Source organism: Scleropages formosus, chromosome 21 (assembly GCF_900964775.1).
Source record: "Scleropages formosus chromosome 21, fSclFor1.1, whole genome shotgun sequence".
Taxonomy (NCBI): domain Eukaryota; kingdom Metazoa; phylum Chordata; class Actinopteri; order Osteoglossiformes; family Osteoglossidae; genus Scleropages; species Scleropages formosus.
Window position 1 is genome coordinate 12004083 of NC_041826.1, and position 14622 is coordinate 12018704.

Sequence of the window (14622 nt, forward strand, 5' to 3'; positions counted from 1 at the left end):
CTCTCTCCCCCCTCTAAGCCTAATTTTCACGGAAGCTTTATTTCAGATCAAAATAAATCAAAGTCCGGAAAAAAAGCCAGAGAGAGAATATCTGTCTTGGACCCTAAGTTAAACTTCTAAGATTAGATCCTGCTGTTATTCGAGATTTATATGGCAACGAGGCGTTCCCGTTCCCCGAAATTTAAACAAATCTTCCCTTAATTGGTAGTCGCACAAGCTGTAATTCAAGACCTGGAGCCGCAGAGCCTTCATATTAGTCGCTGATCCATTAATGTAAATGGTCCACAGTGATGAACCTGAGCGGCAGAGTGGACTGCACAGGAGAAGCCAGTGAGCAGAGAGGATCAGAGAATCTCTTCCTCATTCCACTGTATCATCGCTTCTGCATCATTTTCTCAGAGAAATGATTTATCGCGGACACGGCTATAAACAACACAACTCTCTCACAAACACACAATGGCAGCCGCGCTGCTGCTGACACACATATCACTATAAATCAAAGCAAGTGTTGGTGAAGAAAGAGAGAGAGGGGAAGAGAGGGGGAATATGAGTGAGGAGCGGAACAGAGCAAAATGTAACGGTACACAACATAACATGTACACATTCATGGATGTGTATGGATATAAACATGAATTTAAACGGTGCGTACATGTGCACTATGCATAGGCTTCCTTTGAACTGTATGCATATAGAGAGTTTTGTATGAATGGTGGCATGTGACTGTGCCAGCCAAGACTAAAACTAAACAATGGAAAAATGAAATGAATACAAAACACGAAACGGCACAAAACGTAAAAGGAAGGTAAGACCACTATGTGCACAACAAAATCAAAGCGAGTAACTCATGTGAATGGACACATCGCACAGCAGGCACTTGCACAGATGCAGCATCTCATCTTTTCGCCATACTTACAATATCCACACGGTGAGACTCTATCCCCTCCAAATTTGTTTTATTGCAGCCTCTCTGTGCCTCTCCCTCTCTTTTTTTCCTCTGCTATAAGCTTGTTTTTAAAAGGACAGTTGAATTTCACGTCAGACACAGGGAGACCATGTCTGCGATTATCCTGACGAATACATATCTATTCTGCAACCTCTGCATTAATTATTTAATGAATCACGTGACTGCAAGGGGGAAGGGGGTCTTCACCGTGCACGCTCGCGGGACCACTCTGACCTAACAGTCGGGTTTACAGCACCAACAAACACTAACGCCTAAGCGTGCAGGCATATTTCTATATTAACACGAATTTATGCAATATTGCAGGAGCATTTCTTTACATGCGTGGGACCCACAGCGGCACCATCAACACAGGAATGATGTCTAGTGTAAAATTAAGCGCTCAGCGACACAGGTTGGGGTTTTTCTGTCAGTTTCTTATGAGAACAACTCAGTTCAGTGGTTGACGTTAAGGAGACGAAATCTGAAAAAGTCCAATTATTTTGTAAAAACATATAAATCAGAGAGCTCTTGTAGTTAGTTTCTGAAGAGACACCTTCCAAATTATGATTTAAAACATGAACATGGTTATAGTATTACTACTGGTTGTAACGCTACTATGGGTTGCGACTACAATTTATAACAATAATAATAACAATAATTTAAGTGCTGAATCGCTAATAACAAATCGGTGAAGCGGTCATCTAACGACAAAGACCAGAATAGTTGTAAAGTATATTTACTTTTTAATTACGAGCGAAATAAAAACAACCCAGCGAAAATAATGCAAGAACAAATAATAACCCGACACTGAGCGCTAAGAAACAATGGAATATACTGTACCGCTCCTTTAGTGTGAGCAGTGAAGCCTTGGCATCCCCGAACAATAGAACTGAGACCGTGTCAAAGAACGTGTCTGGAGGAGAACGAAGGTCAAATAATAGCTGGATGTGCTTTTGCTTCCAAGAATTTGAACAGAAAATGAAGCGCTCACTTTCATACCACCATTTACAGCACGAAACATGAATATTAAAAGGAAGAAGCATGTGGAAAAGATAATATGAATTTAGTATGACTACTAAGAACAAAAATATTATAGCCAGTAATTATTAGAGCTACATAGGCAAATTAAAAACTAACACTTTTTTTACCCAGTCTCGGAAGTAAACGGATTTATGATCATTTTAATTTCGCGCTACTTTGACGTCTAGTATGTATACAAAAGACTAACAAATGATTATAGTAAACACGTAAAACTGTACAAAACACAAAAACGGGCAGCATCTCAATGACTGAAAACACAAAGAACACCGTGTGGATGAAGAACAATAAAAACAGCACCAAAGAAAAAGAATAATTTTTTATTACTCAAAATTGTTTCCGTTCATCAATATGGATGTAGGAATAATATATTTGATAGAATATCAATATAAACGTAAATTTCAAAAAGAAAATATTTTTATTGCTGTTGTTTGTTTTGTTTTATTGTTATATTGAAAATAATAAAAAGCTTTTCAGAACTCGAAAGAAATTTGTAATTATTGCATTTCAGATTAAAGTTTTCTGGAGTGTTACATGACAAAAAAAATGTAGAACGTACTGTATAAAAAGAGGAAACACCGTGAAAAAGTCTCGACAAAATCAGAATGAAGAGAACATACGATAACTACGTTCTGTCACTTATAGAAAAGTATTATTACTGTTATTATTATTATTATTATTATTATTATTATTATTATTATTATTATTATTATTATGTGTGATTAATGAAAATATGATTTTGGCATTAAAGAATAGGTAAATTCAGGTAGCAATAAAGTTACATAAACATTGAACACGGTGCTATGTAAGTTTTTGTAAGCGGTTATGAGATTGATTTACGGTGCCGAACATTAGCGCTTTTATTGGGTTCCATAAATCTGTCCAATCTGGTCTGGAGTGCCGAATCTATTTAAAGGAAAGCCATTTTGCTGGATCTACGATACATACCCAGATTCTTTATTCTTTTAAACAGTTGTAGAAATTACAAGCAGCTTCATCCAGCTGCAGAAGTGTGCTTGAGAGGCTCGCCAACATAAAATCGTCAGAAAGTATTTTCTGATTCGACTCCGTCACTCCGTCTCGTGTAACTCTTCAAATTGCAAATAGTAATAATTTCAGCCGCTGAAATTCTGTTGCGTGTTTCAATGTAAAATTGTGCAACAAACAATGATACAGGATTAAATTTGTTTTTAAATGTTAAGGTCAAAGTTTCGTTAAAACAAATCTTTTTTTTTTGTAATTTCGGATAATTTCTGTCTCTTTTGTCTACTGTGGGAGGTAAAACTAAAACAGTCATAGTATCTCAGTATATATTTACTCCTAACTTGCATGTGATGTCTAAATGAGCGGATATAAAGACGACACTGTGGAAAATGAGCATGTAGAAACGACCTAAAGAGTAGAGGACCTGGCCCAATAAAGGCCACTGTCGCAGCTGGTCCGTCAACCTTCCGGTCTTTTGCCAAGGAAATTATTATGGGTGCTCTGAATCTCAAACACACACACGCCGCAGTGTACTCATCTGTCGAACCGCAGGCGCACGATGACCTCCCCTCTGCAGATTATAGGGGCTGTGATTTAACCAAATGGCAGCTTCATTTTTTCCCAATTAGCGGTGTGATCGAACACAGGCAGCGCAGCGGAGGAGACATACAACTGTAAGGGCAAGTCAGACAGTTCTCTAAACATCTCTGGAAAGGAGGAGTTTCCCACAATGCAAGACACAATTCGAGGCGTCGGCAGTCCATGCGGCCACCCCTCTCCACGCACAGAAATCTATTATGTAAATTAAAGACAGACGTAATCCTGTTCTGAACATTTCTGAGCCGCACCAATTGCTACAGCGTTTAACTAAATAGCATCAGCTGCATGTCACAAAAAGGTGGACTGCTGGACACCTTCGGCCACAGGGCTTGTCACAGCTCCACCATGGTCTGCTGCGGAACAATGAGAACACATTAAAGTGTAACTAGGCATTCTTGCGCAAATGCATCGCATAGTGTTTAAATACTAGTGTACAGAACAAGCGGGAGATGTGTGTGCGTGTGTTTAGCAAGTAGGACAGCACAAACATCTTACACCGGCTCCTCCAGGGTTATGAGGATCGCCGGAGACAGGCCCTGCCCCGGGGTCGCGCAGCGCTGGATGCGCTGTTATGACTAACGGGCTCCTGGTTTATATTGGGAATGTAACACAGAGCGGTGTCCAGTCTGAGAGAGGTCAAGGGTTCCGGGGGTCAGTCTGTGACTTCACAACGGACCTAATCGCTTAGAAAACGTGTCCCTTCGTTGAACCCAGTTCCTTCAGCTCTTGTGTCCATTTCTTACACTGATTTTCTTCTCACCATCACTGCTGTCTTTCTGTATCTGTGCCATAACACACACCTTTTCCAGTTGTGTAATATTTTTTTTTTTCATTCAGCAGATGCTCTTATCGCAGAAAGAAAAAGTATATCAATGAATCTGTGTGAAAGGCCGCACGGAGATTTTTGTGTTCTAAGACAGTTAAGTGTTCCATGGGTAATAATAATAATAATAATAATAATAATAATAATAATACATATTTACCATAGCAGCATTACATCATTTAGTAAATGTCCATCTTTTTCACATTTTCAACACAAGCAATATTTTAGACTTGGGAAGTTTCAAGTTATACTACAATACTTCTTTAGTGCTGTAGTCCTGCTTACAACATGGTCAAACCCAGACGTTGAAATAACGCGCTTCATCCGGTTTCACAACAAATCAAGCAAGATAAACATAACACTGAGCTGAGAAACAAGATTCACTCTGATCCTCCTTAAAGACATACAACAGCAGCACCGCAAAAGTGTTCTATCAAAGCAGTCATAAAACTCGAACAATCAACAACAACAAATGTGTCTTTTGTGCCCGACTGCGAAGGAAGGTCCATAAAGCAATAAAACTCAGCAATTAACCAACACTGGCCATTACCTTTTTCGAAACCATCTTCCTTTCTCTGAAGTCTCCCGCTCCCGTGTGAACTGAAGATGATTTTATTAACAACAAAAAATAAAGTTTTCTCGTCGCAGGGCTTGAAGAGTAAGGAAAAAAGAAGAAAAGGGGGAAGAATCTTCAAGTGTCCTCCAAGAACTCTCCCCCTCCCAGCAGAAGGTCCGTACAGATTTGCTGCTGAATAACAATAGAAGAGAATGAGTATTTAAAGAAAAGAAGTGATTAATGATTTTCTGTATAATTCTCGCATTTTTCTTGGCGTCTGTCTACAAATAATGGCTGTGAACTTTGGGCTCTTTAGAAATCTGTTCTCTCTCATTCATTGGGTTGAGGCTGAAGCTCTGATACGGAGATTAAGAATAGAATTCCTAGGTGCATATTGTATTTGATGCCACACACATTCATTTATTTCACGACCTATGTGATAGTGGACCCATTGTGCCATGATGTGCGTGGAGAACATTCCTGCAGCTGTATGTCCATATGGTTATAAATGGAGGACCGTTATAATAACGCAACGTAATCCGTTGCTTTTGCAGATGTGAGAAATACTTGTACACATCTGAAGCAACCAACGGAATACGCAAGGAAACAGGTTTCTTTGTTTGGAGATGATTATTTGGACTTCAGATATCACAGAACCTTAGACCGACCATATGTGAGATGTTCAGCTAATATCATTTCACATCAACACGATTTACGTGAGCACAGATAAGTCACATATGTTAAACGTTGCATGAATTTTCGCCCAACAATTCTTCCTTAAAAAGTCGGCCAAGAAAAAGAGGAGAGCAGCGGACAAATGGGCTGCCGAAGATGACCATCCCTGTAGCTCGTCTCAGTGATTACAGACACTGGTGTAATAGAAAATCTTCTCTGAACCATAGAGCAATTTTAGAGAAAAATTCTGTTTAAAGTTCTGCACTGCAAATGGAAAGTTATTTTCATCTGTTCTATATTTCCAATACTTGTGTTAAGAAAGAAAATTAAAATTAATACAAGAGCTACTCCTCACAAAAGAAGCCATTTGTCTTCTTGATTATCTATTTGGTTGTCAGGGTTTGAGCTATGGCACCGACCCATTCCTTTGTGAAATAAAAAATAAACACAAAATGTAGAAACAAGGGGGGAAAACAGCCAAATTACATTCATTAATACACTAAATGTTTGCATCTCTGCATCACAAGACCGCACTTGCGAGGACTTAAATAAGTAGAAGGTGGGCTGGAAGAAAGGGCTGTAATTTAAAAAAGAAATTACAAGATTTAACACACCCGAATTACTTTTGACCGTGTGGTATAAATCTGGAAGCAGAAGAAAAGTGATGTTTAAATGCATGCACACCAATGTTAAACTGTTACACATAACAAAAGTGTGTTTCATAAATTTCTAGCCATTGCGTAACTATAATACTTGCAAAACAGGGACAGAGGAAAGAACACAAGGGATAATAACGTTTCAGTATTTCGTTTTATTCATTCTATCTCTATTTACAAATATTACGTCGTAGATACAGAGTATAAGAAATAAAAAGTCGACCTAAAATAGAGGAAAAAAAAAAACTTAAAAAACATTTGCCACATATTTAATGGGAAAGTTGGATTTAAAGGGGGTTAAGAAGCGAACTGCCCACAACGGCACAATGTGAACTTGTCATGTGTCTTTATGTTTTACCCAAATTACGAAAATAAAAAGCCTTTGTATGCAATCATGCATATACCCACCTTTGCTCTTTTTTAATCGAGGACACACATTTACTGTAATAACATTTGGCTTACAAGAAAAAAAATTAAACACTGGAAAATTTCAACGCAAAATATATGGAACGAAAAGGTTCTATTTGACATCCACACGTTTAAGACAAAATGGGACAACAAAACCACATCAGACGTAACAAAAAGTATGTCACTGCGACAAAATGCATCTTTTAATCAAGGGATTTTTGTTTTTACTCTTTTGGGTGAGTTGCATTTTTGCAAATTATGCCGTCTTTCACTTCAGACATTGTGATGAATAATATACCCTCATTCAATTCGTGGTTTGTTTGGAAACCTAAAGCAATAATAAGTTCTCAAAATAACCAACGTTTTCAGTCTTCTTCACGGACGGTGTGCTGTAGTGATCAAGCATTTTATGCAAACTGACAGAAAAATCAAGAATGTTGGTCTTTGAGATTTTAAATAAAGACGGTTAAAGAAGTTTAAAAACGTCATTTATCGCAGAAAGCGGGAATCATTTATTCGGGACAATGTTGGCCGTCGAGGTAATGGCAGGCCCACGGTTCATCCTTTGTACTGCAGAGTAAACATGACAAATGAGGCCGAGTTTGGCATGATTAAAGATGAAACACGGATCCATCTTCACCAAATCTGAAAACCACTATCTACAACCCTCCTCTGTAATGGAGGGGGGAGCAAAAATGAAATGGGAACAAAGAATCAGAGGGGCACAGGAAACAGGTATCCGAACCTTCACAAGTCTTCGTATTTTTATAAATAAAATGCCATTTCATGATTCTTTTTAACTTTCTTCAACGTGATATTGTCTTCATCCAGGAAAAAAAAAAAAAAACACAAAATATAACGCGTACCCTTGGAGAGGCTGAGGTCTAAGTGGTGCGTGGACAGGCGTGCATAGGGCTATAGGCTTGGCGGGGGCCCACTGGTTCGGTTCTGAGAGCTCCCCAGCACCTGGCTGCTGTTTGAGTTTGTGCTACTTGAAGCAGTGGATCTGACTTTGGTGTTGGGCAGCTTGTGGTCTTTTTTCCACTTCATCCGTCGGTTCTGAAACCATATTTTGATCTGACGCTCAGAGAGACACAGGGTGTGGGCAATCTCCACTCTGCGTCTCCGGGTCAAATAGCGGTTGTAGTGGAACTCCTTCTCCAGCTCCAAAACCTGCTGCCTCGTGTAGGCTGTCCGCGAGCGCTTTGGTTCCCCTCCCGAGTAATTTGGGTTCACTGCGTGCACAACAGGAGAGTACAACGTTTCAGTAACACGTTTTATGGTAAAGGCACAATTCACGAAAATACACAGAGCCAAAGATGAATAAATAATGAGCTGGTACACATTTTAACTGCCTCTGAGTGTTTGTGTCTTGAGTGTTATGAAAGCACACGAGGACTGTCTTAAGCACGTGCGCACGAAGCCGGAGGTGTTCGCAGCACTTGATAGGTTACAAGTTGTATGATTTCATAGACCGTACGAACTTCCAAGAAAACCATGAAATGTTTCACACTCGGCGGAAAAGATCGCCATCGGTGACGCCTAAGTGTAATATTGCTCATCAGTCCTGTATTTAACTTTCCGAGAACTGCACAGTTCAAATGCGCACTACTGAAAGTTGTTAGGAAACAATATTTTATTGACACAACCTTTGCTGCTGTTTAAGTGTTTTTTATTGTATTTTTTGTTACCCCACCCCACCCCCCCCCAAAAAAAAAAAACAAGAAAAAGATACCAAAAGACAGAGACTGAGGGTATAACGCACTCGACATTGAGGGATTTCGGAACACGTAAAAGCATTAAAGTTAACATTTGGGTCACCGCAGAAAATGAAAAACAAAAAACACTTCACTAGAGGAAATTATAACGGCCATGCTGCAAAGACTTCAAAGCGCTTGTACAAGGGAGCACAATAAAAATTTATTGAGGATGTAATTATAGTGGCTCGAAAACAAGCGATCGTAAATCTCAGCCAAGGGCTACTTCGCGACGGGAGCAAAGATTTAACACCAGACAGACACTTCTACACACGAGGTGAAATAATCGGGGCGAACACCCGCAGTAATACAAGTTAGAAGCACTTACTGATGTTTACATGGACTTTCTTCATCCAGGGGTAAACCACGGGCTCCTTGCAAGAACTGGACGAAGAAGTGCTTTGGCTCACGGAGTTTTGGACGCAGACGGGCGGAGGACTCGGAGTTACAGAGTCGCAGTGGTGGTTCGTCTCGGGGAGCGGAGTGGGGAGCCCGTTCGCGGGCAGGACGTGACCCCGCGGAGACATGACCACCGTGGGCTCCCCGGGACCCTGGCACGAGGAGTACGGAGGGTCGGCGCAGCCCGAGCGCTGGTGGTACATCGCCTCATGCTGGAAAACAGAGTCTCGCCTCTGGGCGCTGTAGTAGTCTGGAGAATGGCTGGGTAGGTAGTCATTCTGCGAATATTCTTCGCACGGTGGAAACTTCGGGTCTACATAGTTGGAGTTTATCAAGAAGGAACTCATGGCCATTAATTTCTCTGAATTGCACCACAAAAAATACACGAAAAAATTTATTTCTATCCCTTCACTCGTTTTCCTGTTTCATAAAACCCTCCTACCATCTGTCAAGTGAACAAAGTTAAAAGTCCATGTGACACCAAGAGCCAATGGCGTGGATCCCAGCGATTCCCGGATAAGGAAATGGGATTAGACCCAGCGCAGCCGAAGCATCATCTGTGTTGTGTATGGTGTACGATGTTCGATTATCAGCTGCATACTTTTCATATGCCTGCTCGCACACTGTAAACACACGACAGAATCGCACCAATAACAGGGATCATTTTAACGGAGCAGGCAGCAGCAGGGTGCTCCAGGTGCGAGGCTGTGTGAGCTTTGCTCTACTTGCTAGTTCATCATGACATGATCTCGTTCCTCTTTCTTTCCCCTCAATATTTAAACTTGTTTAGAGCAAGCAGGGGAGTCTTCGTCTATCAGTCAAATTTTAATTTGGACAAATTTTGGCTTGCACTCATGAAAATGAATGCGACATGATGATGATGCAATCTTCTGCGGACTTTGAATGTATTTACTAATAGAAGTGAGAGGATAAGACTGAGCGTGTAACAGACAGCCAAACATTGTCAGAGATAAATCTAGCCTTGTTTTGGATCGATAGAAAATTCATCAACTAATTCGGGTTACCAAGCCTCCTAAATCACAGTTAGACCTCTGCATTAAAATGAACCCCTAGCCAATGCTTTATAAGGGCCAAGGTAATGGCGCTCAAAAATTTACACACATTGCATACTAAACCCATGTTAATACTCAAGATCCTGTTAACATTTTGGCTGTCTCTCGGAATGATTTCACATTAGTCAATTCCCGAGCATAAATTTAATTTTAATTAAACAGTATGACTCTATAAAGTGGCGTAGCTATTGATTTCCCAACTTTTTTCCCCAAATCACGACCTGAGTAGAACAATCCAAAAGAGGTTGCCAGACGTGTAAATAATTAACCATCACGTCTTACGAGGTAAAGGGAAGAGTTTTCCTTTACAAACGAGAGGTAAACGTAAAATTCATGTATGAACTTAAAACGAGCACTAATTGAAGCCTGGTGCTGCCATTTTCAACAAGCAACAACTATGAACAGTTTCAAAGGTTGTGTCTCAAATGACGCCTTCACATCTTCACATCTCTGAGGTGGCGATGCGTTTACATCAACTACATACTCCCCTAGGTACGAATTTGTGACCAATTGTCTTTTCACACAAATTCGGATCTACAGGGTATATATAGATGACAGGTATTCTCTGCCACCTGACAGGCACGTGCAGGCACCTCCAGTGCGCACTCTTTCCAGCATATATCTGACATGAATACACTTTCGCCAAAAAAACCTGATCTTCACAACCCCCATTACCGGTCAGAATTCAGACAAACAGTACATCACGTTATGTCATTAAATATTATACATTACATATTTGACAACGTATTAAAATCAAAAGGAACAGTTTTAAATAGAAGCATATCCCTGGTGTTCTGCGTCACGGAATGTGAAATGTGTCAACAATGACTACAGCAAAGCGTAGAAAAATAAAAGTGAAATTATAAGCAACATAAACAAGTTACTTTACAATTTTTGCTGGTAGGTTATTTCTGTTTGAAGTTTTCAGCCCTTCCCCAAGCCTCTGATATCTGGGACTGGGAGGCATAATAAAACAATAAAATATGCAGACCGGAAAAATCAGAGACTTCACATCCTGACACAATTTACGACTTTTTACAGTTTCCTTCTCACTTAAAGCAAGCAACGTGCCCTTTGTCTTATTTAAACGCTCAGAAAAGAGTCACTATTTCATTCTTTTTCAGAATCTCCACCCAGGAAGATGCTGAAAAAAATCATTAGAAATGGCTGGTAAAAGCCTTCTGAAACACTTCAGAATTACGGTAAGGACATTTTCTCTTTCCCATAATTAACAAAATACTTGTAAACCTAGAGTTTTTACCGGCAACATAAGATATGTTAAACTAAAGTACAACAAGAACTCGGTTTATGTAGCTAAGATATTGTATAACAGAATAGTATTAGGGAAATGTAAGATGATCTAGTATTTTAAAAAACATCGTTAATTCAAGTAATCACATTTTTTGCTCAGATTTTATGTACGAAGGTGTGCTACACGATAAATTATAATCCTTCAAAAAAACTGTACTAGTAAATAATGACCTCGACATGAAAGTGTATTATTTCGTCTCATTTTAGAAAAGTGCTTGCATTATTGCTGAGCTTAATGATGCAACTAATTGCTGTAAACTGAAGGTCCGACCATTTTTAAATGAATGAAATGATTTAAACCTTTCAAATCCATGCTGTGAGCTATTATTACTCTTCAATCAAAACATAAATTTATTTGAGAAGTAACAGTTAATTCTTTTTCAATAACACCGATGTTATAGTTTTACTTTTTTCAAACTGTCTTTCCTGACCCCCAGATTAAAGTATTAAACACCTAAGAAATTTCCAATTGTTTACTTTTCTCAGACATTATTTTTATTCTAAAATATATCACCATCTCTCAAAAATAACTACAGTTTCGTCGTTTCGTCTTTATTGTGAGAGAACAAAATAAATGCTTTTTCGTGGCAAACACAAAATAATATTTTTATAGTTAGTTTATTTGCCTTATTCTGAGAATTATGCTAATTGATTTTGAAAACAAAGAGACATTATGAAAATCAAGAGCACCCCTAGCGTTTAAAGGAAAACTACGGCCCGTTACTTCGGACCTTGTCAATATACTTCCAACTATTTTTTCTGGTCTGCAGTTCTTGCCGCTCTCGCTAGGTCTTTTGTTCTGTTTTTTTTTTTCTCTCTCTTAATCGTCATTTGTCAGTATGCTCATCCCGTATTGAAATATTTTAGAATAACCGAAGTAAGCATTTTATCTTTACATTTCAACGTGGCTTTTCTTATTTCAAAGGCAAGGAAAATGCAATTGGTTTATTCCATAGAAACGAGGGAAAACCACACCGCTCTAGCGTATCCAACCCATAATATACCAGCTATAAAGAATCCTCGACTTTCATTCATTCATTCATTCATTCATTCATTCGTTGAATCGTTCATTGCCAGCCTCCTCCGTTATGTACCAAGTGCCATATGGTTTAATACAGTACATTCGTTGAGGAAGAGCGGACAAGTCGTCAGAAATAAATGCTGAAAAAAAATGAAAACGACGACGTGCCTTATATATACAGATCGGTAATTTACTCACTCTAAACTCATTTACATGGGAGAAGATAAACTCCTGTAGGTCTAAGCACGTGGTCAACCCAGGCAAGCACCTGCTAGACCCTTTGGTGAAATGCATTAGGCGAGAGTTACATCTTAATCAAGCTTTTACTTACTTTGCTCTTCCCTTCGCATCCGTGGGCAGCTTTGCACAGTTCACCTGCTTTTGAACCCCATTTCATTTCCTCACACGCACTATGCGGTCCTTCTTCGGTTATTACACCTTCCCATCCTTTCTTTTTTTACCCGTACTGAGCCGTACCCCCTTTTCCGTTTCTCTCGCGCCACAGGTTGAGTCCGTGACCTCTCCGTGATACCTTCCGCACACCGACCACCCTCTTCGCCTCCTAAAAATTTAACACCAGCGCCGCTTTTGCACAGCTCCACGGATGCGGCGCGTGCACGCGAGTACAGTGCAGTGCAGCGATCAGTCGTCGAAGTATGGAGAAGCATAACAAGATGAAAAGAAGATGAAAACGATAAGGACATAACACAGCGAGAGATTACATTCATGAGCCCCGGCGCTTTTAACGGCGCCATTGTCGCTTTAACCTTGTGGCAGAGGCGCACTGAGCGCTCTCTCCCAAGGCGCAGCAGCATCTCCCCCAAGACATCTAAAACACACAATGCTCTACTACTGTTATAAATGTCGCGAACCAGCAGCTCCTCCAAAGCATTGTTGTGAACTCGCAAGTTTTTCGTCTTTCTCTCATACTTTGGCAGTCTTTGTTAAACAGCTAGGCGTGTAAGTCCCGCTACATTTTAATATTTGTTAGACGCTTTGACCTGCGTTTCACCCCGTCTCCGGGTCTCTCCCACTTGCAGCTTCCACGGTAATATATGCATGGCTTGCTTGTCTATATTGAATTGTGGCCAGGTCATTACTTTGAAGAGAAGTGAAGGGGTCCCATTCGATACAGACACAAGAACCCCCAAACCAGCTCGAGCAAGACTTCTTTCTTCGTTGCGTCGCCGTGTTAAATAAATATTTATCAATTAAACTATTCCAGCTAGTTTTAAAAAATCACGTGTGCTCTACTATTACATTTCTGATTTTAATCGGGTTGTGACGCCAACTTGGTGCAGCATAAACAAAGCGATTGTAAACGTAAACGTACGGTTTAATCGCGGTTATGAGACAGGTTTTATCAAGTTTCTCAGATTATCACTTTTTGTTTTTCGTCATGTGTTCTTACGTCTGATTTTGGTTTTCTGCAAAATTGGTATTATTTATACAACAGTAAATCAAGAAAAATTCTGTTGCAGAAAATGTAATTACACTGGTCAGTTTCCCTCTTTTTCTTTTGTTATGAGTACGTAAAATATCTTAAGACTTAACACACAGGATTTTTATAGGACTGTATATTTCTATAACACAAATTATGTGCTCCATTGTTGATACCCCTCAAGTATATGACAGAATAAATGACATACTGGGGATATAACTTTTTTTTAACCGTGAGGTTATTGCACATACTGAAATACATGCGACATTTTGCCAGGCAACAGCACAAGACTCACAGAAATTAATTCAGTGACCTCAGGATGAACCCTGTTCTACACACACGTTTTTCACAACTTCTATACCAGATTTTTTAAAATAGTTTTGCGAAAATCAAAGGAACAATAACTTCATATCACAACTTAGTTTAAATGACTGTTGATTTACACATATTTCGTAAACATTATGTTATTTCAAGTTTCTTCCTACCATTGAGCATCCAGAAAAAAAAGAACGTTGTTAAATTAAAACTAGTATCTCCCATTATAGATAGGTCTGTATTTAACAGAATGTACATTTATGATGAACAGCTTTGAAGATGAATAGAATGAATTAAAACTGATGTTAAATTTACAATCATATGTTCACGTGTAACTATGATTTTAAAACATGTCACATAATTTAACACATGAAGACATGAAATAATTTTAATGTTGTGACACAAAAAAAGACACATCATCTTAGAATAAAATTTCACATTATCCTTGTTATTTCTGACTCTCACCTGATGTAATTTATTCAGTCAGGGTGGATAGTAACACCTGACAACTTATGTTATCCTCATGTCACAATAGGATATTGCAAAAATTTTTAAAACTGAAAAGGACCTTTTAACCCAGACATGTAACTTAACGGAGAAAACCAACATCTCGAAGGGAACT

The 14622-nt window shown here is 39.3% G+C and overlaps 1 protein-coding gene across 3 annotated transcripts; it reads right to left on the reverse strand.

The window, feature by feature from the left end:
* Positions 1 to 5039: 5039 nt before the first annotated feature.
* hoxb4a (homeobox B4a) lies at positions 5040 to 12599 on the reverse strand. Of its 3 annotated transcripts, XM_018726096.1 has the most exons (4): positions 12576 to 12599; positions 8769 to 9152; positions 7550 to 7918; positions 6821 to 7253 (listed from the first exon to the last, which is right to left on the reverse strand). In XM_018726096.1, the coding sequence occupies exons 1-3, from the start codon at positions 12592 to 12594 to the stop codon at positions 7599 to 7601; spliced, it is 723 nt and encodes a 240-aa protein (XP_018581612.1). In that variant the 5' UTR covers positions 12595 to 12599; the 3' UTR covers positions 6821 to 7253; positions 7550 to 7598. The 3 variants fall into 3 exon arrangements, with proteins under 3 accessions (XP_018581611.1, XP_018581612.1, XP_018581610.1); XM_018726095.1 differs by lacking the exons at positions 6821 to 7253; positions 12576 to 12599 and adding an exon at positions 5040 to 5136 and having other exon boundaries at positions 8769 to 10372; XM_018726094.1 differs by lacking the exon at positions 12576 to 12599 and having other exon boundaries at positions 8769 to 10372.
* Positions 12600 to 14622: the final 2023 nt, after the last annotated feature.